General features: G+C 40.4%; 1 protein-coding gene across 21 annotated transcripts in view; it reads left to right on the top strand.

Moving 5' to 3' along the window:
• The window catches only part of Ank2 (ankyrin 2), a 467,017-nt gene that overhangs the window by 356,534 nt on the left and 87,795 nt on the right, over positions 1-22,688 (top strand). For 16 of the 21 annotated variants that reach the window (XM_055628050.1, XM_055628061.1, XM_055628052.1 and 13 more), the window contains 7 exons: positions 2,918-3,115; positions 5,596-5,694; positions 5,855-5,953; positions 11,514-11,612; positions 18,383-18,580; positions 21,976-22,074; positions 22,539-22,637. In XM_055628050.1, the coding sequence (XP_055484025.1) occupies positions 2,918-3,115; positions 5,596-5,694; positions 5,855-5,953; positions 11,514-11,612; positions 18,383-18,580; positions 21,976-22,074; positions 22,539-22,637 (891 nt within the window). The remainder of the gene's footprint in view (positions 1-2,917; positions 3,116-5,595; positions 5,695-5,854; positions 5,954-11,513; positions 11,613-18,382; positions 18,581-21,975; positions 22,075-22,538; positions 22,638-22,688) is intronic. The other 5 variants (XM_055628064.1, XM_055628048.1, XM_055628054.1 and 2 more) reach the window with 1 other exon arrangement.

The raw sequence follows: 22,688 nt of genomic DNA, 5'->3' as shown, positions 1-22,688 counted from the left end.
TTGTCTTCAAGATCTGAAATTCTCTTTCCCTTGACTTGTAATCTCTGGTGAGGCTTACCTTAAGGTTTTTGTTTGATATCCTCAGTTTTTCATTTCCAGTTTTATTTCGTTGGGTCTTCTTTAGTGATTCTAGTTCTACCTTTATGTCTTGAAATGTTTTCATTATTTCATTCACCTGTTTGGGGTTTCATGGTCTTCATGAGGCTTTAATGCATGTTCTCCTTAAGATCTCTGAATACATTCATATTTCATAATTGTTATCTTGAAGACCTTGTCTTGTGCTTCAGCTAAATTGCATATCTCAGGAGATATTGCTATAATGTTTCTGGCTTCTGGAGGATGCATATTGTCTTGGCTATTCATGTTTGGTTTTGCATTTGGATTTAGGCATCTGGTATAATATTTGAAATGTTTCTTGGCATTGATATATGGTCTTGTCTTTGCTGGGTGAGTGTTCTGTTCATTACTCTGTTCAAACTCTGGATCCTAGGCAGCTGTGGTAGCTGTGGGGTCCCTGGTAAAGAGGGTTTCCGCAGGTTGGTGGGTAACATAAACGAGTGGAGATGGGCTAGAAGGAAAGGCTGAGAGGGGCAGCAGAAGAACTACCGAAGACCTGAAGATCCAGAAGACCTGGATCCTCATCAAGAAGCTGAGTCCTCAGGCAGTGCAGATAGGGTGGGAGAGGGGTCTTTTGCAGGCAGGCTTCTGCAGTAATTCTGAAGAGTAATTCTGAAGAGACCTGAAAAGGAGGACAGGAAGGAGAGTGAAAATCACTTGTTTCCTGGCCCAGTGGTAGTCCCTAGTAAAAACTGTTTCTGAGGGTGGCGGCTGACACAAAGGAGTGGAGCTGGGATGATAGGGAAGGCTGAGAGGATCATGGGAAATAACTAGGGGAACCTGAGTTAGACAGAGATTGATATGGTGACCAGTTTCACACACAACCTTCAAGTGGATGAAATGGCATTGGCAAATGACAGAAATTTGAGATGAGCAGTTAACCCTTCAGTCCAAACATTGTCAATGGCCATGTTAGTTTTATCTGTACTTTGACATCATCTTCACCTCCAATGTTTATTTTCTTACCAATCTGCTCTTCTTTTCAAAGTCTGTTTAATGGATTTTTAAATCCATATGAAAGCAATGATTCCTAATGCAGTTCATTTCAGAAACAAATAATATCATTTTTAATTCCCTTAAATTCTTCCATCCATAAACAACCACAATTAAGATTTTCATATATTTGTTTGTGGCTGTTTCTCATTCTTGAAGTCACCTTTCTTGTTGATAATATTGGGTCGTGGGTCTTTTCTGTCATATTAAGCAAACACAGTTCTTCTTTAAACTGATATCATGATTACCAAAATATATATATATTTGATCAACAAACTGTATTTGATGGCTCCTGTGTGGTTATTAAGCACAAACAATAGTATAGTCTCTTCTGATTTTTTTTTCTTAAATTGTGTGAATGTTTTCTTGACTTTTATTTGCCTACCTTTAAAAAGATAGGGGATGGGGGTAGGGCAAATTACTCAGCAGGTTAAAAGGCACATGTCAAGCAAGTCTCCCAGAACCCACATAAAGGTGGAAGGAGAGAATCAACTTCACAATATAGGGAGTTGTTTTTACTTAGATCATGAATAATGGTTTACCTTGATCTCTTAAGTATTGCTATTGACTGCCTTCACAGTTCAGGGGAAAACTGTTTGAGGCCATATCAGTAATCACAAATCTAGACTATCCTAAAATTTGAGAGCTATTGTAATGCCAGGTTCACAGGACCCTCAAAGACCACCAGGAGGCTACTTGATGCAATTGCAAGAGAGCTTTATTACGAGAGCGATCAAACTTGGGACCCAAATCTCTCTGACACAGCAGTAGAGAAGTGGGACCCCGAGCTCTGAGTGAACAGGATTTTTAAAGGGAACGTCTGTGAGCAAGGGGTTTCCATGGCAGCAAGCAGGAGGACACAAGTCTTGGCATTACAGAATTGGGTGAAGTTTAGCAGGGCTGGGTGACATTTTCTGAGTCACACAACCACAATGGCTAAGGCATATAATCACAATGTCTACTTTTCTAAACCATATCTGAAACACTGGAGAGAATTTTCCCACCCGATTCTCAACCGATTCCCATTGATTATTGCCAGGGAGTTTGTCTCTATTTTCTATGAAGCATTTATTCTGTTATGTTTCCTGGAGGCTGTTGCTGGGAGAGTTAACTTTGTTTTCTGCCAGGTGTACATTCTGTGATATTTTCTGGTTCTGAATTCAGTTCCCAGTCAATATCTTTATTTCAAAATGGAGTTATATTCAGGCTAACTTAAACTCTTCACTATGAGGTCATTAATACAAAGTCTACTTTGGCTTCATGCCCTTCTAGAATTTATCTGTCTTTTTCCTCCCTCTTTAAAGTAAGTCTTGTAGTTTTATTGGAAAAAAAAGACCTCAGAATTTTTCTGAACTTAAGATATGGTGAAATTTTTCTTACTGCTTTGACCCAGTCACACACTTTTCCCTCCTTTACCAATGTACTCCTCTGTTTCTATGTAAATAAATGCAGGTAGAGAGAGAATTGAATGTTGACAGCTATACATAGTATTAGATATAAATGATTTTTGCACGAGCCACCACTCCTGTATATCTGATACTGTTCTCATAATTTGTAAAATCAAGTTGAATATTATGAAAAACATGCGGTGTCTTTTTTGCTAAAGATCATTATGATTATAAAATTAAATACACTCTTTTCTCCCGCCTTTGGCAAACATCATCTGCTCTACATTCAGGTTTTAAGAGGGAGTTATTTCTCGTGCTTCCAACCATGCTACAGATTGAGATGGACTTTGTCAGGTCCCCAAACACGAAAGTCGTGAAAACAAACCATGGACTTGGTTTCTCTTTGTTTCCACGTGCAGAATGGGCTGTCTCCACTTCACATGGCTGCCCAGGGGGACCACGTGGAATGTGTGAAGCACCTGCTACAGCACAAGGCGCCTGTTGATGACGTCACCCTGGATTACCTGACGGCCCTTCATGTTGCTGCACACTGTGGTCACTACCGTGTAACCAAACTCCTGCTGGACAAGAGAGCCAACCCGAACGCCAGAGCCCTGGTAAACCTGGCCCAATCCACCTTCACCAAACATAGCCCGGGAAAGCAAAAGCACAGTAATCGGCCAGTGGCGCCTACACCAATGCACGGTTATAGATCCACAGTTTAACTGCCGACCTTGTCATTTCCTGGAAGCTGACAGCCTACTTCATGCTTCCATAGTTTCCTAAGTGGTGGTGAGCATGGGCAGATTTAGGACAACACCCGGTTATTATTTCTGAAACAGTATGAAACTCTGGGATGACAGGTGCTTTAAAATAGAAGGTAGATGTTAAAAACAAAAAAAAAAAAACAAAAAAAAACAAAAAAAACAGATGGGTGTGGTGGTGCACGCTTTTAATCCTGGCAAGCGGGAGGCAGAGGCAGGTGGATCTCTGGGTTTAAGGCTAACCTGGTCTACAGAGTGAATTCAAGGACAGCCAACAATAGACAGAAAGAAAAAAAAAAACTCTTTGGGGAAAAAAACCCAAATTAGTTTTAGGTACCTCTAAATACTAGTAGAGTTAGTATACAGGTATGAAGAGTTTGAGCTTTATGAATTATTTAAGGAGAAAAAAAAGATTGTAAAATGAAGCTTATATTTGGCTCTGTGAGAAAGTGTATGATATAAGCTGCTGGAGCGGTCACTTGGATGTGTTCTTTGTGGACCAACCACCCAGCCAAGATCTGGATGATCCTTGGTGTGTTACTGCTTTGCGAAGCATTTTAAGGAAAGTATTCCATGAGCTTGTCAAGAAAAAAAAAATTGTAGGAGGCCATCCCCAGAGCAGCTGTATGTCTCCCACAGTCTAATCTGGAATAAATCTTTCTTGCTTCACCTAAAGCCTAACTAATTAGTACATTAGGCAGGTACTAATTTATGCCTTTTGTTTGCTAATTCTCAATCTAAGAGCACATTGTTTTGTTTTGTTTTGTTTTGTTTTACTGTATGTTTACATGTTCACTTCAAATAGTTTTGAGTGTCTGTTGTTAAAATGATGAAATGATTGGGTTAGGGTAATAGGTAAATATGTAGACCGTTTGCCTAGCATGCATGAAACCCTTAGGTTTGATCTCCAGTACCACAAAACCAGGCATGCTGGCACTTGCCTATAGTCTTAGCATCCAGAAGGTGGAGGCAGGAGATCAGAAGTTCCAGGTCATCCTTGGCTATAATAGCAAGTTTGAGGCCAGCCTGGGATAAATGAGATCACCCAATCTCAAAAGTCAATCAAACATTTGATCAGTAAGTAAAGTAATAGATCGATTAAAGCATTAAATATTGAATTATTTGAAAATATTCAGTGAAATCCCCTTAGTGCTAATTACATAGAAAGTGATTATTCCTCCAGGGTCATGTTCAAATATGTGAAGACCTTAACTTTCGCATAGGCTGAAAATACTTTTTATTGAATAGTGAGGAATAAGCTTATAGAATCACAGGTGACACATGTTGCTGCTTATCTCTGGCTTATGATATAGTTTGTAAACAGGAGACATGACTCAACCAATTGTGTTGATTATTCCACTGCAAAGACTACAAAGTCACCAGTTTAAGTGAGACCATATGTTTTCCTGAGAACTGGTAACATATAAGAACATCAAATGATACTCAGTCCCCACTGGGACATTTAAAACTGTTAACTAGCAAAATAGGTATCATCCTGTAAAAGTCTTCAAATAAGAAGACAACAGATATAATATGTAACAGCTTAGCATGGGGCTATGTAAATTCTTGAGTGATTTCTCCAATTCCTGAATGGTAACCTAGTTTACAAAACTACAAGTGCCTTTCAGAAATCCTGCTTAGGTTTAGGTCTCAGAGGTGTCACCTGGCAGCCATCCCAGAAATTCACCACATCTTTCTTAAAAATGTTCAGGAATGTAATCATTTCCATGTACATTAAAATATATCTGGGAACTTAATCGTTTCTTTATAATATCAAATGTATCCGATTGGTATACATGTTATAATATAAAATTTAACTTCTCGTACGAATATTGTCCGCATAATGAAGCCTGCTAATCTGAAACTCTCCCTAAGAAAATAATAGCAAAGCTGAAACACTTTTTTATAAAGCCGTCATATTTCTAGCTTTTTGAAATTAGATGAATGATTCTTAAGTTCTGAGAAACTGGCCCTTCATCATCAAAATACACTTCTTCTCACTCCATCTTTCTCTCCATAACCCGACCAGACATCCTAAAACACCTTAGACCATCTAAAACATAATTGCTCTCTGTTTCTCCTTCCCTGAAAAGTAGGCTCACACACTTTCCTCTGCTTTCATTTCCTCTGTTCTGCACTCAGAACGACAGGAACAAATTTTACCGCTCATGTGAACACACCACTTCTCCTCTCAAATTTCACCACCTGCATAGGGTTGAAGAGACGGTGACATTATGTGATGACGTAACATTATCGCCTGCAATGTGCCAGCATGGAGTTGCGTGAGAACTGTTTCTGCATGTTTTCAACTAACTCGATTGTCTTTTGCACAGAATGGTTTTACTCCACTGCACATTGCCTGCAAGAAAAACCGCATCAAAGTCATGGAACTGCTGGTGAAATATGGGGCTTCAATCCAAGCTATAACAGAGGTAGAAAAGTGTTTCAGCTTCTCACCACACATGTCTTCTCTTATGCCTTCCTCTTCCTCTCACCCGTCTCCTGCCCTCTTCACTCGTTGTTTCATTTATCTGAAGAAGCCCCAAAGCCCACGGTGCAGAGGAGTAAAACTGCTCTTGCTTTGTTTCACAGTCTGGCCTCACGCCAATACATGTGGCTGCCTTCATGGGCCACTTGAACATTGTCCTCCTTCTGCTGCAGAACGGAGCCTCTCCAGATGTCACTAACATTGTGAGTATGGCTTGGATCAGAATAACCACAGGGAGAAAGAGCGAGAGCATCAGAGTGGGGGTGTGTGGGCTGCGTGTGTGTGTGTGTGTGTGTGTGTGTGTGTGTGTGTGTGATCAGAACTCAGAGATGGGCCTCTGAAAAACCGCATTTTGTAATGTAACGCTTGGAACTCTACAGAAGGCAGGGGCCGCATGTCAGAAAACAGAATGGAAGCTAGGCGTTAACAGAACTTAGGCTTCCTGGTGCAGGTGAATCAGACACTCATCTAATGCAGTTAATAAAACAAATTAAAACAAAACAAAACAAAAAAGCACCTGTAAGGCTAAGTGTGGTCAGAAACAGTTGCAGTCACAAGGTGTTGTGAAGTTGAGACAGGTAGCTTGTGAGTCTGAGCCAGCCTTGAGAGCAATCCTCAAAAGCACGCATGTGTGTGTGTGTGTGTGTGTGTGTGCACGCACACACACACACACATACACACACACAGACACACACAGAGAGAGAGAGAGAGAGCTTTGAAAGTGATGGGTTGCAGAACAGCCTTAAGGCTCACCCTCGTGTGCCTGGATGCACCGTGTCCCAGGTAATCTTAGTTAACATAAACTCTATACTCAGTCATAGCAGAGACCAGCCAGCTACAGGTCAGCGGGGAGGATAGCTGATAGCAAAGCACCCCCTGTTACACGTGCATTTGCTACTTCCTACTGAGAGTGAGCTTCGGGGTCATTCATATGTGCAGTGGAGGCTTCTCAGGCCTGAAATAGTTATCAACAACATTCTGAGATGAATGCTAGTCTCTGGGCACCTTTCTTTCTGCCAATAAGTGCTGGGTGTTCCAGAATTCTCTCTGGTCTAAATTAGGATTTTTTCGCTTGATGTATATATTTCTCTCACAGTCCTGAACCACACTTTAAAACCTCTCTTTTCATTGTTGCATGGTGAATCGTCTGGTAGAAATTTTTCCCAGGGAAGGAGAACCCACTGGACATACCCTTCCAAATCATAGACACTCCTAGGACAAAGCAGAAGCAATAGAATGAGTCTCCCCACATGAATGCTAGCGGCCATTATTAAAGTGGTCACACTTTTAGCTGCTGGCTGCGGCATGTGCTAATTTCAGGATAGCTTTCCCCATTTAAGGTGTGAAACAGGACGCTTAGGTTCTTTTTGCCCTGCCCTCTCCCCACATTCTCATTTCTCATATTACGTAGTTGTTGAAGGCTCTGGTGCTTGGACAGAGTCCACTAGAGAACCCAATTTATTTGATATACTTTTTATATTATTCAAAAGTGAGAACATAAAAGTATTAAAGAATTTCATGTCTGTATATATCGGTCCTAATGTAATATTACATGGCAATGCTTAATCACCAAGTACAAGATTAACTTCCTAATATGCCCAACTTGAGTTTAATCTTTTTTGGGTGCTTAACAAACTCGTGGGGCTGGAGATATAGCTCAGTGACTAAAGCACTCGCCTTGTAAGAATGCGGACCTGAGTTCCATCCCTGTTACTCTATATTAAAAGTCCTGTGTATTTGTTTCTGCGATCCCAGTGCTGACATTGAGTCAGACGGGAGGCCGCCCCAGGCCTCTTGACCAGCTAGTCTAGCCGAACTTGTGAGTTCCAGGTTCAGTGAGTGACTCTGCCCCACCCCTAAAAAATAAGGTGGTAAAGCAATTGAGGAAGTCATTGAATCCCTGACTTACACACAGCTTCTGCATGCTCTCACACAAGCCTGTGTGCGAACACACACGAAGACACACACAGAGACAGAGAGACACAGAGAGAAAAATTATTTATCTTTTTGCTTTTTATTAATCTTTTGCTTTCATTCACTCTTATCGAAGGGTTAACAGATACATGTCAATAGTGGGAATTATTTTACTCAATATGAAATTCTCCCTTTTTAAAATAAGGATTTGTCATTTCCTACAATATTTAGATTTTCGTTTCATTTCATTTTTTATAAATGAAACCTCAACAGTCTTGTACACAGACTAGTAACTTTCAAGAAAAGCACTCCTGTCTGCTCACCACATTTAGCATTTTGATTTTATTCTTCTTATTCCTATGGTTTTTTCCACTTTTCAAATTTGCATTCCTATATCTGTGGAATTACAGGAGCAATGGTAGTATTATGTTAAAATATATAATCATATTACCACAATGATATATGTAATTGTATTAAATGGTGAGCTTGACTGAAATTCTTTTTCTTTTTCGAGACAGGGTCTCTCTAGGTAGCCCTGGCTGTCCTGGAATTCATTATGTAGACCAGGCTTACCTCAAACTCAGAGATCCAGCTGTCTCTGTCTCCTGAGTGCTGCAATTATAAGTGTAATCCACCACACTGGGTGAAATTTCTTTTAGTAGAGATTTTTGAAAATACTTCAAAACAAAATACAAAAACACCTCAACCACTTAAATGAGCAAGGCTGAATCATTTGCTGATTGCTTAACGGTTGTATGGTCTCCTCAGAGGCAAGGAGAGAGTTAGGCTGCACATAGGTCTCTACTGTTCCTGTCCCTTCAGGCTTAGAAAGAATCTTAGATTTGGCAATGTTGTTGACCTTCAGCTCTCACACGGCAGTCATCCCAATCTCTCCATTGGTTTGATTTGCCATTCCTTATCTTGTTTCTCTTTCACCCACTCCAAACAAGCACCTGGGAAGCACCTGCTAGCCGACATTTCTCCACAGGACCCTAGTTGTTTTCTGTGTGTTCACTCTATTTTTGAAAGCAGTAGCCTTCAACTGGGAGATAGCAGAGGATTGCTGGTTAAGATACTGGACTCTATTCAATTTTAATTCCAATTAACACTGAACGCAAACTGTTGAAACATGATAAAAATAATTACTTGATTGTCTGGGATTAAAATTGAGGTGGACACTTACACTTTTCATTTGCTAAACTTGGCAACCCTTTATTTAGAGAAGTGTGACTTTCTCTAGCAGTGTGGTGCTTGTGAACTTGTGTGTTCTCAAGATGTTGGGAGGTTGCTACTGGACCCAGGACTCTGCAAGTTGACTACAACTGCCTGCTTGCTGTGATGGTGCCAGTCGCGTCCCGACCCCAGTGTGCCTGCCCTTGGCACCTCTGTGTGCTGCTGACATTGTGTTGCATTCTGAGTGCAGTTCTGTCTCTCATGCTTTGATGCTTTCCAACCAGATGCAGCCAAAGTGGAAGTCAATGTAGCTGTCTGTTGAGCCAGTTTTAAAGCTGTGAAATAGAGGCATGACTCTTGGTTTTTGCTTTGGACATGAACATACGCATTCTCCTGCCAGCTTTTGTCTGAATTCTGTCTGAATATCCACACCACGCATAAGATGCACCAAGAACTCAGACATTCACAGATACATTTTTTTTTCTGACAACTTCCATTCCCAGAAAACATATAAGTAAACTTACCTGGTGACTGTGTTATATAATACAGTCCACTGACAGCTGTGACAGTGGGACAGTAGGTAGGTGTTCAAGGGCTCCTCAAGGGCATTAAGGGTTTCTATATTCTTGAAACCAATTAACAGATGTATGGTTAAGTTCCCACTTTATATTATATTTAAATTATTTTTTTTAACCAATCTCTAAAGTTAAGTAGTTTAAAGTAAGGAGATCTGGCTATGTCTAACAATCAGGAAATGGAAGGTTCCAACAGAGTAAGACAATATTTGCTGACTTTTTCTTTATACTTCTGCATAAATGATGGGAATATAAATATGACAAGGTAAGCACTGTTTAGAGTCAATGCCCACTACCCCAGAGTCATTAAATGAGACTTAAACAAGGCAACCCTTATAAAGTAGGATAAATACTCACCAATACGTGCAACTTCTCCTGAAATATAAAGCTCAGCGTTTTACTTTCAGATATACATCTATATACGTATATATCATAGCAATATATACCACCTTCAAATGTGTAGAAAATAGAAATAAGTTAGTAAACTATAAAATAAAGGTTTTTAAAATATTTAAAAGATGAATATTTGAAATATTTTTATATTTTGAAAACTTAATAAAATGCGGCTTAAAAATAAACATGCAAATTCAACATTATATAGAAATTTCTGGGGGGAGCATATTTTACTTAATTTCTGAACAGAATCTTCCTTGCCAGTATTTTTTACAAACATTAGCAAAATAGTTAAACCTCATCAGACCTAGAAATGAAATTTTCAGTTTTTCTTTCTCCATAATTATAAGACCCGAGTCTTGCTTATTTAGACACATGTGGATGACAGAAGGAAAGGGGATTAAGATTGTGGCCAAAAAGGAAAATTCTTACTGTACATCTTGAGAGTTACATACAAGATTGACCAATGGCAGCACGTTTCATATACATTCGCTTTACAAAGCCCAAATTTGCCATCGGAAAATAAGGCCACGAGAAGCCGAGTGAGCGGTCAGTGGAAAAGAGAACATTGATGTCAGTATCTAGGTTAATGCTTTCTAATCACACCACTTGACACACATTTCTCTTAACTGCAAAAAAAAGCAATGGACATTGTCATGGGGAGAAAAGAGAACCGCAAGCAACAAACCCCACTAATGTCACTTTAAAGCTTTTAGATTTGGGAGTATTTTATGCAGAGAATCAAAACATTACTCACAGGTTTTTTTCAGAAACCTATCATCTCAATGGGGGCAAGCTTCGGGTCAGTGTAGTTGGTGTGGAATGTGCTCCTGTGCTTGGTCATTGTCAGCTTACCTTCTAGAACAGCTGTGCTGAGTCAACTTGTTTTTCTTCTAATGTTTTGCTCTAACTATGAGATTATTTGATTGACCGAATCCCTGCCCCCTTCAGTGATAACAGGTTTCCCTATGAGAATAATCTCTATCTCTAACCCCCTTCTTCATCGTCCCCTGAGGAGTATGTCAGACCTGGCTATGGCATAGATACCCGAGGACTGATATGATGCCCATGGAGCAAAGGAAACTGTTAACGGCTATTTCACTCACCTCTCAGGAGCCTTCTGCATCAACATCTATAATCAAATACAATCATTAAAATAAGCAGGGCACCTCCCGGAAAAAAAAAATAGATTTTGCATATGAGTAGTCTCAGTATAATTTCACAACAAAAAGACAAATCAGACAAAAGATTTTTTGCAGAAGTAAGGTTTGAGATTTGAAAAGAAATTATTTAGGTATGGTATAAGTGATGTAGTGATGTATATTTTTTGAAATGTGTAGACCTTTGACATCTAGAGGTTCTCATTTAATGAGCTGGATAACAGATTTTAGATTTATACGATGAAAGATCCCATCTTCACCCAGCCCCACGTAAGGTACCCAAGACTGACTGCGAAGCTAAGCCACAGGGTATCGTGGGTGGTTGGGTAAGTTCACCAGTTTGATGGAAAACATTTACAAACGTTTGTCCTTCTAAAGATAAAGAAATTTCAAAACTACATGTTTCTAAACTGGGCCATTGCGCCTTCTCATCCATCACTTATACCCTTGGAGAGCTGGCTGAATTTCACCAAAAGGGACATCTTTATCCTTTGCCGTCTAGAGCGGTGGGTTTTATTTATGATTGGACAATCTTTGTTTTCCTGCAGCGTGGGGAGACAGCACTTCACATGGCCGCCCGGGCCGGGCAGGTAGAAGTGGTCCGATGTCTCCTGAGGAATGGTGCTCTTGTGGATGCCAGAGCGAGGGTAGGTGCTGCCTCACCAGCATCCTTCTACAGTGTATGACCACCCCCTCTCTAAGGCGGGGTGTCTTCTGTAGTTCCCAGATTTTGAAATCCCACAGCTTTACATATCAGTCATCTTTTCGTTACTGCGATAAATACCTGAGAAAATAATTTAAAGGGAGGAAAGAACCAAGGGTTTCACATTGTGATCAGATGGCACTATATTTCAGGGCTTGGTACGAGGCACAGCAGAGCAAAGCTGCACACTTCACGGTGCCTGGGAAGCAAAGAGGGTGCGTGCCTTTGCTAGTTCATCCAGGGACTCAAGTCTCTTGGATGGTGATGTTCACAATTAGGGAAGATTTAGTCCTCCACCCCTTGTGATGGCAGGAAATGCCATCACAAACAGGCTCAGAAGTGTGATCTGCCTACCCAGTCTCCTAGATGTTTCTCAATCTAGTCAAGTTGACAGTCAGTAGGAGTTACCATAGGGTATCAAAGTGATAGCAGCAGATCAATGACATGTTAGAAAAAGAAAGGTTACATAAGCGCATGCAATGGAAATAGATTCAAGTTGTAGGAACATTTGAATTGAGTGTAGTTAGAGTTAAGAAATTTGACATACAAGAAATAAAGCATTGACTTCAACTCTATCAGTCTTTATTCTTGGAAAGCACTTTCACCTTTATCTATTCTGTAAATCTAAGTCTTGCCTGTACTCTGTGGCACTATTCATACTAAACCTCATTCCGTACCATCAGATAGGCATTCTGATTCTTTCCAAGTTACCAAAAAAAAAAAAAAGTCTTCAAAATTCTGATGCTTTCCCTTTACCTTTCTTAATTTTCCTTTTTTTTTTTTTTTTTGTTTGTTTGTTTGTTTTTGTTATGATGTCTCCTCTTCTCTCTACTTTGGTGTTTACATATTTGAATATTTTGTATATTTATTATTTCAGGATAGTAGGCTCTGGAGGACACCTGATTGCACTCATCTGTTCCCAGTCAGTTCTAACACCCTAACAGGTTGATTTTTTTCTTCTTCTTTTTTTAAAAAATTTAATCCTGTTCCATTTGTGTTACATTCTTTCTTTCCTAAATGCAGCCTTGCTTCTACTATATCTTCTATTTCCTTTTCCATGTTGTTCTGTTAACATCACTGGGGTCCTCGTGAACTACTTAGATATGATCTCTCTTCCTCCATTTTTTATAAACTTATTATAACTCACTTCATCTTATGCCATCCCATTATGACATCATGAACAAAATGGCTCTTTCGGAGTGAAAACCCCTGAATTGTTAAGATTGTAAGTACAGGTTAAGATTGTTGTGAGGGTTAAGACTGTAAATGCAGGTTGCTCCACCTCTGCATCTTTATGCCTGAAGTATGAGATTTGGATTCAGAAACTCTGGAAGTCTTCTGCAGGCTTTCGTGGCATTCTTTGATCCTTCAGAGTTACCAGGCACTTTTTAATGATGGTTTCTGTCATCATGGGGGAATCAGCAGTACAGACAGTTCTGATATAATTTTGGCTTTAGATCTCATCTGCCTTTTTATCCTTCACACAAGCAGTGCAGTTTATATCTTAAAAACTCAGCACTGGGGCTGGGGAGATGGCTTAGTGGCCCTGATTTCAGTACACAGAACCACATGCTGACTCACAACCACTTGTAACTCCATTTCTCTTTCTGACTTCCATGGGCATGTGATACACATACACACTATGCATACATACACGCCGATAAAGCATGTACACAAAGCATGTAAAATAAACAAATTTTTAAAAATAGAATCATAGATATGTTACATTTTTATTTGGTTTGAGATTTTGTTATTCGACTGTATGCTTTCTATCATGTGGCCTTTTTCTTGTTTCCATTTAAGTTTGCCTAGATTTCACTGTTTAAGAAAAAGCTGAGTTGAGGACAGGGAGAGGACAGCTAAGTGGTAATGTTCTTATCCCAGCATGCCCAAAGCCCTGGGTTCAAACTCTAGCACTGAAAGAAAAGCTCCAGGGTCAACCAATTCATATTAAGTGTCACAAACGTCTCTAATTATTCTAGAAATCATGGTAATGTTCCTGGTAAACATTTTGTAATGCACATTTAATAATAAGATATTTTTCCATTTATTTATTTTAAAATAAATCCTGTTATATTTTTTTTATTAATTACAGTTTATTCACTTTGTATCCCCCATTCCTGTTATATTCTTAATTAAATTTTTATCAAGTTAAAATTTATTTAATTTTGAAAAGCTATATATCTAAGGTAGCTTTTGTATTTTGATTTGATCCATTATTACAGTCACACTGCTCTAGTTAGTTGTCTCTAGCTGTGATAAGCACCATGACTGAAAACTTGGGGAGAAAAGGGTTTATTTCATCTTATACTTTCAGGTTGCAATCATTGAGGGAAGAAGCCAGGGCAGGAACTCAAGGCAGGAACCTAGTGGCAGGAATTGATACAGAGCATGAAGAAAACCTTACTGGCACACTCCCTATGATTTGTGCTCACCTGCTCTTTTAGACCACCGAGGACCACCCAAGGATAGCATCACCCACAGCAGTCAGTCTGAGCGTTCCCACATCAATCAACAATCAAGAAAACATCCCACAGACATGCCCTTAGGTCAGTCTGATCAGGAAGTTCTCCAGCTGAAGCACTCTCAGATAACTCTGGGCTGGGTCAAGTTGATAGCTGAAGCTCATTAGCTAAGAGATGAATACCTTTGGGTGCTGTCTGAAACTCTTTCCTTACACAACTAGTTGGAGCCTCTTTCCTGTGTAATACGGTGGTGTCCATTGTTTTATGTGTTTGGCATGAAGGCTCCATCTTTTTTCTCTGCTTTGCAATCACACTAACTCTTTTTCATAAAGAAACATCCACTTTAAGCTCCACGTGCTATTGTTTCGTTTTCTTTTCAGAATTGCCATTTATATTCCCAGAGGCACTTGAAATCCCTTAGCATAGCATGACTCTATTATGAACAAGGTTCCTGCTTTGAAGAGCAGTGCTCTCCAAATGCTACTTTGTGTAACAGCCACCTGGGTACCTTCTTCATTGCAGGCTGGGACACTTGTCTACATCTCTAGCAGGTGCCCAGGCCATGCCAGTGACCCCATCAGGTCACTTTAATATTTATACTCCTGTAATATTTATAGCAATTTGGAACTAGGATTTCCCTTTTATGCCTTGTTTTCAGGTGCATTCCAGCCATGAGGTTTTGGCTTTTCTTTAATCTAATCCCTCAATGTTTTCCTAGAGCTTTGTGATTTCGTTAACATTTGTTTGATGCTACATAACTCATAAAACATATTTACACAAGTCAATTTATGTGCAGTGCAGCTTGTGTGGAATGGTGTTTTAGGGTCCTAAAATTCAAGATTTCACTGATGGACTATGGTCACAAAGTTAGAGTGGAAAGAATTTCTCCCATAGCCCTGAGAATTTTCTCCTACTTGGCTCTGCAAGGAGACAATAATTCCTCCCCAATAAAGTCCCACTGACTGGGATGCGGCTTGCAGGGGGAAGTCAGGAAACTGTCATTATCTTAGGCTCCCATTTTTAAGTGTAAAGTTATCCCTGTTTTCTAGCTCTCCTTCTGTCCCCCACCCTAAGCATTTCTAGTCATATTCTCCTCCAGAGCCTGGGAGCATCCTGAGTTCCTGCTCATGGTGCACCCCATTTAGCGATTGGAATGCAATGAATAACATTCTGTAGAGAGAGATGAGGACTATGAGATGTCTACTTCCTCCAAAGGCGGAAGAACAGCTCTTGAGAGAGAAGTAGCAGGCACTGGCAGGAAAATAAGCCAGTTCTAACGCCTAGACATACACATTTATGAAAATTTCCTTTCTTAATCTAGTGCCACTATTCTGGTAATCATCACTTCCCGAAGAGGAAATATCTTAAAATTCTGCTCATTTATTATATTGGGCTCATGCCCAAGCACACTTAGCAGTCTGTAGTTTACCTCATAGCTTTCTGAAGTAATGTGTCATTGTCATTTAACCAGGAGCTTAGTCATGTTTTCCCTACTTCCGATATATAACAAAAACAAAATGCATGTAATCACAACAATATTTTTAATTTTAAAAGCGGAAGCAAGGGCTGAGGTTGGAGCTCATTGCTAGAGCACCCATGCAGACTGGCAAGTTAGTGCCCAGACCTCCACCCCACAAGGACACTCTCTTGTCAGCCCAGAGCATAAGGCACATTTTTCCAGACAGATTGGCAATCAGGACAATCAAGTATCCCTACATTCGTCCCTTAGTGAACCGATGTGTTGGCCTTGGACCTTCCTCTCAGGAAGTCCCCATTTGTCCATTGTCCTCAGTGGATTTAAGTCGGAAGCCCACCAAGGTCTGCCCTGTGGGATCCATTTTTGTCTAGAGACTTGTTCCGTTGGCACAGTTGTGAGCTTGGCCTTTGCTTTTAGGTGAGAGCAATGGCAGGATCGCTAGGCTTAAGCTGACTTGAAACTTAACTGCTAAAGTTTTGCTCAGCTGCCAACAGACATGGTTTTTGGAAACATCAGCTGCAGGAATCACATGAGATTTTTAAACTTTGGAAAAAATTTGGACTCAGCAAGTCTTCCTAGTTTTGGTTGCCTAGGAGCAAAATAAACAGTAGGTTTCTGTAGTGAAGCAAAAGACCACCTGCTTCCTGTCTAGGCTGTGGCCCAGTCGCTTGTGCTCTGTGAGAAAGCCTTGTACAGGAAAGGGTCTAGGACCATGACTCCTTGATGACTTTGCCCATTCTCATGAGTCTTCTGCACTTTTTTCTTGCTTTGGTTTCAGTTAACTTTAGCTGGGGGCACCAGCCACACGTTTTGCAGTTCAACAAAGAAATATTTTAAAAATAGTCAAAACATTTATTAACTTTTTCAAAGAAACAAAGAAAAGTATAGTTCCCTTACTACTCAGGGAACTATAGTTAATCATGTAACCAGTCCCCAGTAACCAGTTACAGATTGTTAATTGCCTGTAGATCCAATCTTCCCCTATTCTCTAAAATCCACATTTGACCTAATACACAGAAAATTAAATTAATAATTTAAGAGTTTTAAATATACCTTTGGATGTATTGGTTTCTGTGCCCACCCCATTGGGCTCTGCTGGCAGAGGTCTAAGAGGAGAACCCAGCCTCAGCCACCGAAGCTCCTCTCGGGATCCTGAGTGGCACTGATAGCTTTGCCCACCTCTTTACTCTTTTTCTGCTCATGCCTGTCAAAAACCATCTTTTCCTGATCATTTACTTCATGGCCATCTTACTGTATCTCTCTTTAGTGTCTGTTTTAATAGCTTGATGACCTTGGGCAGTCTTTCAGACCTCATTGCATCCTTGTTTGCTTCATCTGGAAAAAAAATGTTCAGTAATACATCTTATGCTTTCTTTTTGTGTCTATTATAGAACAAGTCATATATGCAACTTTCATGATAGAAAGTTTGTAAGTTGTAGATTTTCATAAAACTCCAATTCTATTGATAAAATGATCGTGTTGTTATTATTAATTTCTCCCACTTTGAAATTCATATAATGCTATTTCATCTCTTCCTGTAGAATATTTTTTAAAAAAATAATGTTAAACTATTATATTTATTTGGGCAGATCTATTATATTTTTTCTTTATTTACCCTTCTCCATGGCTATTTGCCCGGCTTTTTTTCTCCCACTTTTAGGGTGACTTACCCTAGGGAAGACTATAAAGGCACACCCCTTTGCATTTTTAGGGGTACACTCAATTTTATTTTTATAAAAGCCCATGGGTTTTTTCCCTTCAGTTCTTTTAATGCTGTGGACATTATTCAGTGTTAGAGTCTATGTGTTAGAGTCTGGTGGTCTCATAAGCCCTAAGGAATATGTCCTTCCTTCCCTTCTCCTCAGCTCCATCCTCTCTGTTTTTAGAGGAAAAAACTTGGCAGAGAGTTCACTCCACTTTCTTTTTACCAGTGTTCTATTTCATCTTTGAAGTCCTAGATGTGCGTTGCAGGCCAATCTGCAAGGCTTCCTGGAACAGCATCTCTTTAAATCATATTACAATGTAGTCTTTATCCACAGTTCTCCTAGAACAAAATGGCCAGCATTTGTGTCCTTGGCTCAGAAGTGAAGGAGGAATAGCATTTTCCAGCTTTCTTGGGTCTTTTCTCTTGATTCACTTCCCGGAATAAATCTCGCCTCTTGGTGAAAGCTCTTGGAGGAGAATCTAGGTCTTAGGATTTCTGGATTCGATTTCTTTCTCTTTCAAAACCACAAGTTTGTCTGAAAGAAAGTATAAGAGAGGATTGAAGACTTAAGGAGTTAAGTGATGGCTCTTGGGTGTTCATCAAACAACGACCAAGTTTATAGATGTGCATGTGTTCTCCTCAAAAGTCTAAGGGAAGAGCTTAGTGGTTTAGAGTACCTGTTGCCCTTGCAGATGACTGGGGTTTGGGTCCCACATCCACATAAGGGCTCAGAACTGTCTATAACTCCAGCCCCAGGGGATCTGACGCCTCTTCCGACTTGCACGGGAGCTATAGACGCATGGTGCACTCCCATAAGTGCAGACACTCATACACAGAAACAAACAAATAAAGTCTTTTTAAAAATTTAAGAGAGATTCTTGTGATCAAATAGATCACTTTCATAAGAAATAAAAATATAAAGACACAGAGGGGTGTGTAACCGTTTGTTTTTGAGTGAAGATTCCTAGGGACTCAAGGAAGTTATCACAAAGTGTTCAAGACGCACACGCATTATTAGGAAGGCTGGGCTGGCCGCCACCTAACTGATCGCTTGCCTTGAGTTGTAGGAGGAACAGACGCCTTTACATATCGCCTCCCGACTGGGTAAGACAGAAATTGTCCAGCTGCTTCTCCAACACATGGCTCACCCCGATGCGGCGACGACCAATGGGTACACACCACTACACATCTCCGCTCGGGAAGGACAGGTAGACGTGGCCTCTGTCCTCCTGGAAGCCGGAGCAGCACACTCCTTAGCCACCAAGGTAAGGGGAGGTGACCAAGAGAAGGACAGCGTCAAGCCAGGGCTTCGCCCAGTGGCGGAAGAGTTGCTTGTTTCTGTGTCTGAGTATTTGACTGCAGACTTTTAGATAGCATCTTCGAGGAGGGGTCCTGCATAGGTATCCAGAAATGTAATTCGCATGATTTCATTACCATGAAGCAAAGTCTACTTTTTCTTTTCTTTTTACTATAAAATATATTCTCTAGAGAATAAAAAAAAAAAAAGGAGGGGAGGGGATTTCCAAATATGTTGAACTGCCATCACTAATGAGGTAGAAAATACTGCATTAGAGCGGGAGGACTATAGGCTGGCGGTGGCTCCCTGGCTCCATCCTGCTTTCCCAGTGCTAATCGCATCACCTCTCCCTTGGCATCTCACTTCCATCGCAGTGTCCGACTGCATCCGTTACTTTCTGTTGCTACGATAAAATAGCATGACCAAAGGCAGCTTTTATAAAAGAGATGTTTTATTGTGGCTTATGAGTCCAGCAAGTAGATGTTCATAATACTCCTAATGAATGTCAGAGATGGCGTGGCAGAAGGTAGCCAGAGAAAGCACCTGGGTGCTCATGTTTTATCAGTTCACCAGAAAGCAGAGAAAGGGTGGGGAGTAAGGCCAGGCTCTACCTACTAAAGGTTCCGAAACTCCCCAAAGAGTGCCACCAACTGGGGTTCAAGTGTTCAGGTACTTGAGTCAATGGGAGACGCGTATTCTGACCACTACACCAACCTTTACCAGGCTCACTTTCCCTGCAGTTATGCACAGTGTCTAAACAGCAGGTTTGCAGATCGGTTCTCGAGTTATACGAACACCAAAGAAAGACTGTACTATCCCAAGCTTGTGTTCAAGGTTCCATGGTGGTACAAGACAGCTTTTCCTTTCTCTTGGATATATTCCACTAGAAATTCACTACATGGAGGTGAGTTACCATAAAGCGTGAACACACCCAAAGGGCTGGAGCAGATCAGACTGAGCTAGCTCAGAAGAAAATCAAGGCAAATAGACTCCTCGAATACATGAGTTTGCCACAGGACAAAGTACTTTCCACAGAAACAATAGCAGTTCAGATTAATTAAAATGCTGTTTTGTTGTTGTTTCTGGCTTTCAATAAATGGGAGTAAACAGTATGCCTTGGGGGAAAGGAAGTTATCAAGTGTAGACTGCAGGAATGGTGTGGCCTCTGAGCCTTCGGAAGTGAGAGCAGGCCACTAGTTAATGTCAGCACCAGCTGATTGTGTCAAAAATGCTCTGACGTGGAGCTGGAGAGATAGCTCAGCATGTGAAAGCGTGCTTGATGCTCTTGCACAGGACCTGGCGCACACAAAGCAATTTACAGCCATCTGCAACTCCATTTCCAGGGAATCCGACGCCCTCTGCTGGCCCCCAAAGCACCATGTGGTACATAGTCATACATTCATGCACAGGTTTTTATACAGAAGATAAAAATAAATATGTCTTTTAACATGTTCTGACATAAGAAATTGATGCACTTTCAAATTATTACACCTGAAAATGTGAATGCGTTTTAAAAAAATCTACGAAAAGAAAAACTCAGAACTAAGAGCAACGAAAGTACAATGATGATGGTACCCCAAGAGAACTTGGCAGCCATCTCAATTGATGAGGATCCAAAGAAGTAGAATTAATGCATCAAAAAGTAAAAAGTAGTCTCTTGTCTTTCAGGGATTTTTAGGATTGAAAAAAAAAATAACCAATTCCACAGAAAAGCAGGATGATAAAATAGAAGCGATTGTTAAACAGAACAGTTTAGCTTCCGAGATGGGCTGAGTGCTGTGTGACTCACCATCATTAAAGCTGATTCAGTGTTTATAAATACCAGAAGGAGATGAAACCCTGATGAGATCCACATGAAAAAAAAAAAAAAAAGTGGCCCTGTGACTCAAGAGATGCCTTCTAGCCCCTGGCATTCTTCGGTGACAACTCTATGCAGTTTTCTTTAATAAGGATTTCCAAACGCACTAAGGGGCTGGGCCCAGCTTCAGCTGGATCGTAAGGGAGTTTTCTTTCTCCATCTGAGATCGTGTTAGAGAAATCTCTTTTATCCCAAGCTAGGACCATCTAACCCTTGTGTGCATGGAGCGAAGGGGCCAGACCCTCAAGAGCTGGTGAACCTCTGTGGATGAATGCTGGGGGAAGGAATCATTCCTGCATTTGTCCTGCACAGGGAAAAAGCCAGAAGTTTCACTCTCTTCCAAGAACTTATTAAAACCAAATGTTTATTTCTTTTTTTATATAAAAAATAGAAATTAAAATGTCATTTTAATTAAAAATAATTCATCTGGCGACACTATGAAAGGGCAATATTGGTTCTTGGGAGATATTCAGTGCTTTTGATTGGGGACTTAGATAGAACCCGGTGCAGAAGTAATTGCTGGGTCTGTTTTCTGGGCCCCAGTTAGTGTTAGCATGCTCCAACTCCCACTATTGTTCCCGAAAAGCACATGGCTGAAGCATCGCCAGGAGGGTGGGTTGATATCAGAGTTCAGGAGCTGTGCCACCTGGATGTTTCAGGACTGGGACTTCCATTATTCACAGCGTTCTGCTCACTGAGGCACTGCTGTTGGCTAGGCTCGTGGGGCGCTGAGTGTGTGCTCACAAAACATGCAGGACAAGCATCTTTTAAAAGCTTCAGTGCGGTTAACTATTTAGCGTTAGTCAGCCAGTGGCACACGGGGACAATGGAGTGGTTAGAGGAATTGGTCTTTGGACAGCAAGGTCTTCTGGGAAAAGAAGGACAAATGTTAGTCTATTTTAAAAAAAAAGTTTTTAAATAGAATTTTTTTGTAATTCTGTACATCATCTATCTGGCCAGTTTTGGAGATAGTATGTCAGCTGAATCAAATAACTGTTTTCTTTTTAACCTGGGCTTCCTAAATATTCTAAAATTTAAATAAACAGATTTGGGATGAGAAGTATTTTAAGAGGACTGTAGACAGCGAAGGCAGTGGCTGTGCACTTGGTTGTACTCACTGTAAAGCGAAGGCGAAAGACTTTTTTTTTTTTTTGGTGCTTTTTAATTTTTTTTTTTCATTCACAAATAAGAGCAGTTTACAGACACCAGCAGATGTTACGACTCTTAAACCTTTTAATGACAAGTTTCAGTCTCCAAGACTTCAGATACATTTTATTGTTGTTATTTTTGTTGTTCTCACTCTATCAAGCCAAACAAAGCTCGTACTGCGTCTAGTTAAACTTTATTCCTAACGCTATACTGGTCTGTGACTGGCAAATTTCACGCTGACATTTTTCACAAATGAGAAAGCAACAGTGTTTGCCTAATGTATTAACAAGAAGGTTTTAAATAACTGAGAAGAAAAAAAAAACACCTAATTTTCACATATTTTTGTTGCACCTTAGAAAGGTTTCACTCCCCTCCACGTAGCAGCCAAGTATGGAAGCCTGGACGTGGCAAAACTTCTCTTGCAACGCCGCGCAGCTGCAGACTCAGCAGGGAAGGTAAGTAGTTTCTATAGTATGTTTTCATCACCCGACTCTGTTGGCTCATTTTTATAACTCATAAGAAATAAAAGTTAACGTACCATACCAGGTAAAAGCATACCAAATTCACACGTTGGAAGTATATATTCCTGATCTTTGTTGTATAGTGCAATTTAGAATAATCTTTTGTGTGTGTGCCTCAAATATGTTTTCTTATCCTTAAGGGTCCACAGCTTCTCTGTAGTAGGGATCCTTGTAATGTACACAGAAATCACAGAAATTAAGACTTTCATCCGTTGCCACCAGAAAGCTGCCCTTTGCTATTTTTCAATATTAGTTGTGTTTCTACTATGAATATTATCTTTCCATTGACAATATTAATTAATTAACATGTGATTAATTGATAGCACCATCCATGTGTCTATCCTGTTAGCTTCGGAGTAGCTGACACTAACGCATTAATTCAAACACCACGTTTACAGAATGGCCTTACCCCGCTCCATGTTGCTGCTCATTATGACAACCAGAAGGTGGCGCTGCTGCTGCTGGAGAAGGGTGCTTCCCCTCACGCCACTGCCAAGGTGAGGAGCACAGCCTCCCATTCCCAGGAGCCATGTAGCTTTAATCCGAGT

Source organism: Psammomys obesus, unplaced genomic scaffold (genome assembly GCF_907164565.1).
Source record: "Psammomys obesus unplaced genomic scaffold, mPsaObe1.curated_primary_1811, whole genome shotgun sequence".
NCBI classification, from domain to species: domain Eukaryota; kingdom Metazoa; phylum Chordata; class Mammalia; order Rodentia; family Muridae; genus Psammomys; species Psammomys obesus.
The sequence above is the reverse complement of the archived record's forward strand: the minus strand, read 5'-3'. Positions and strand labels throughout refer to the sequence as shown.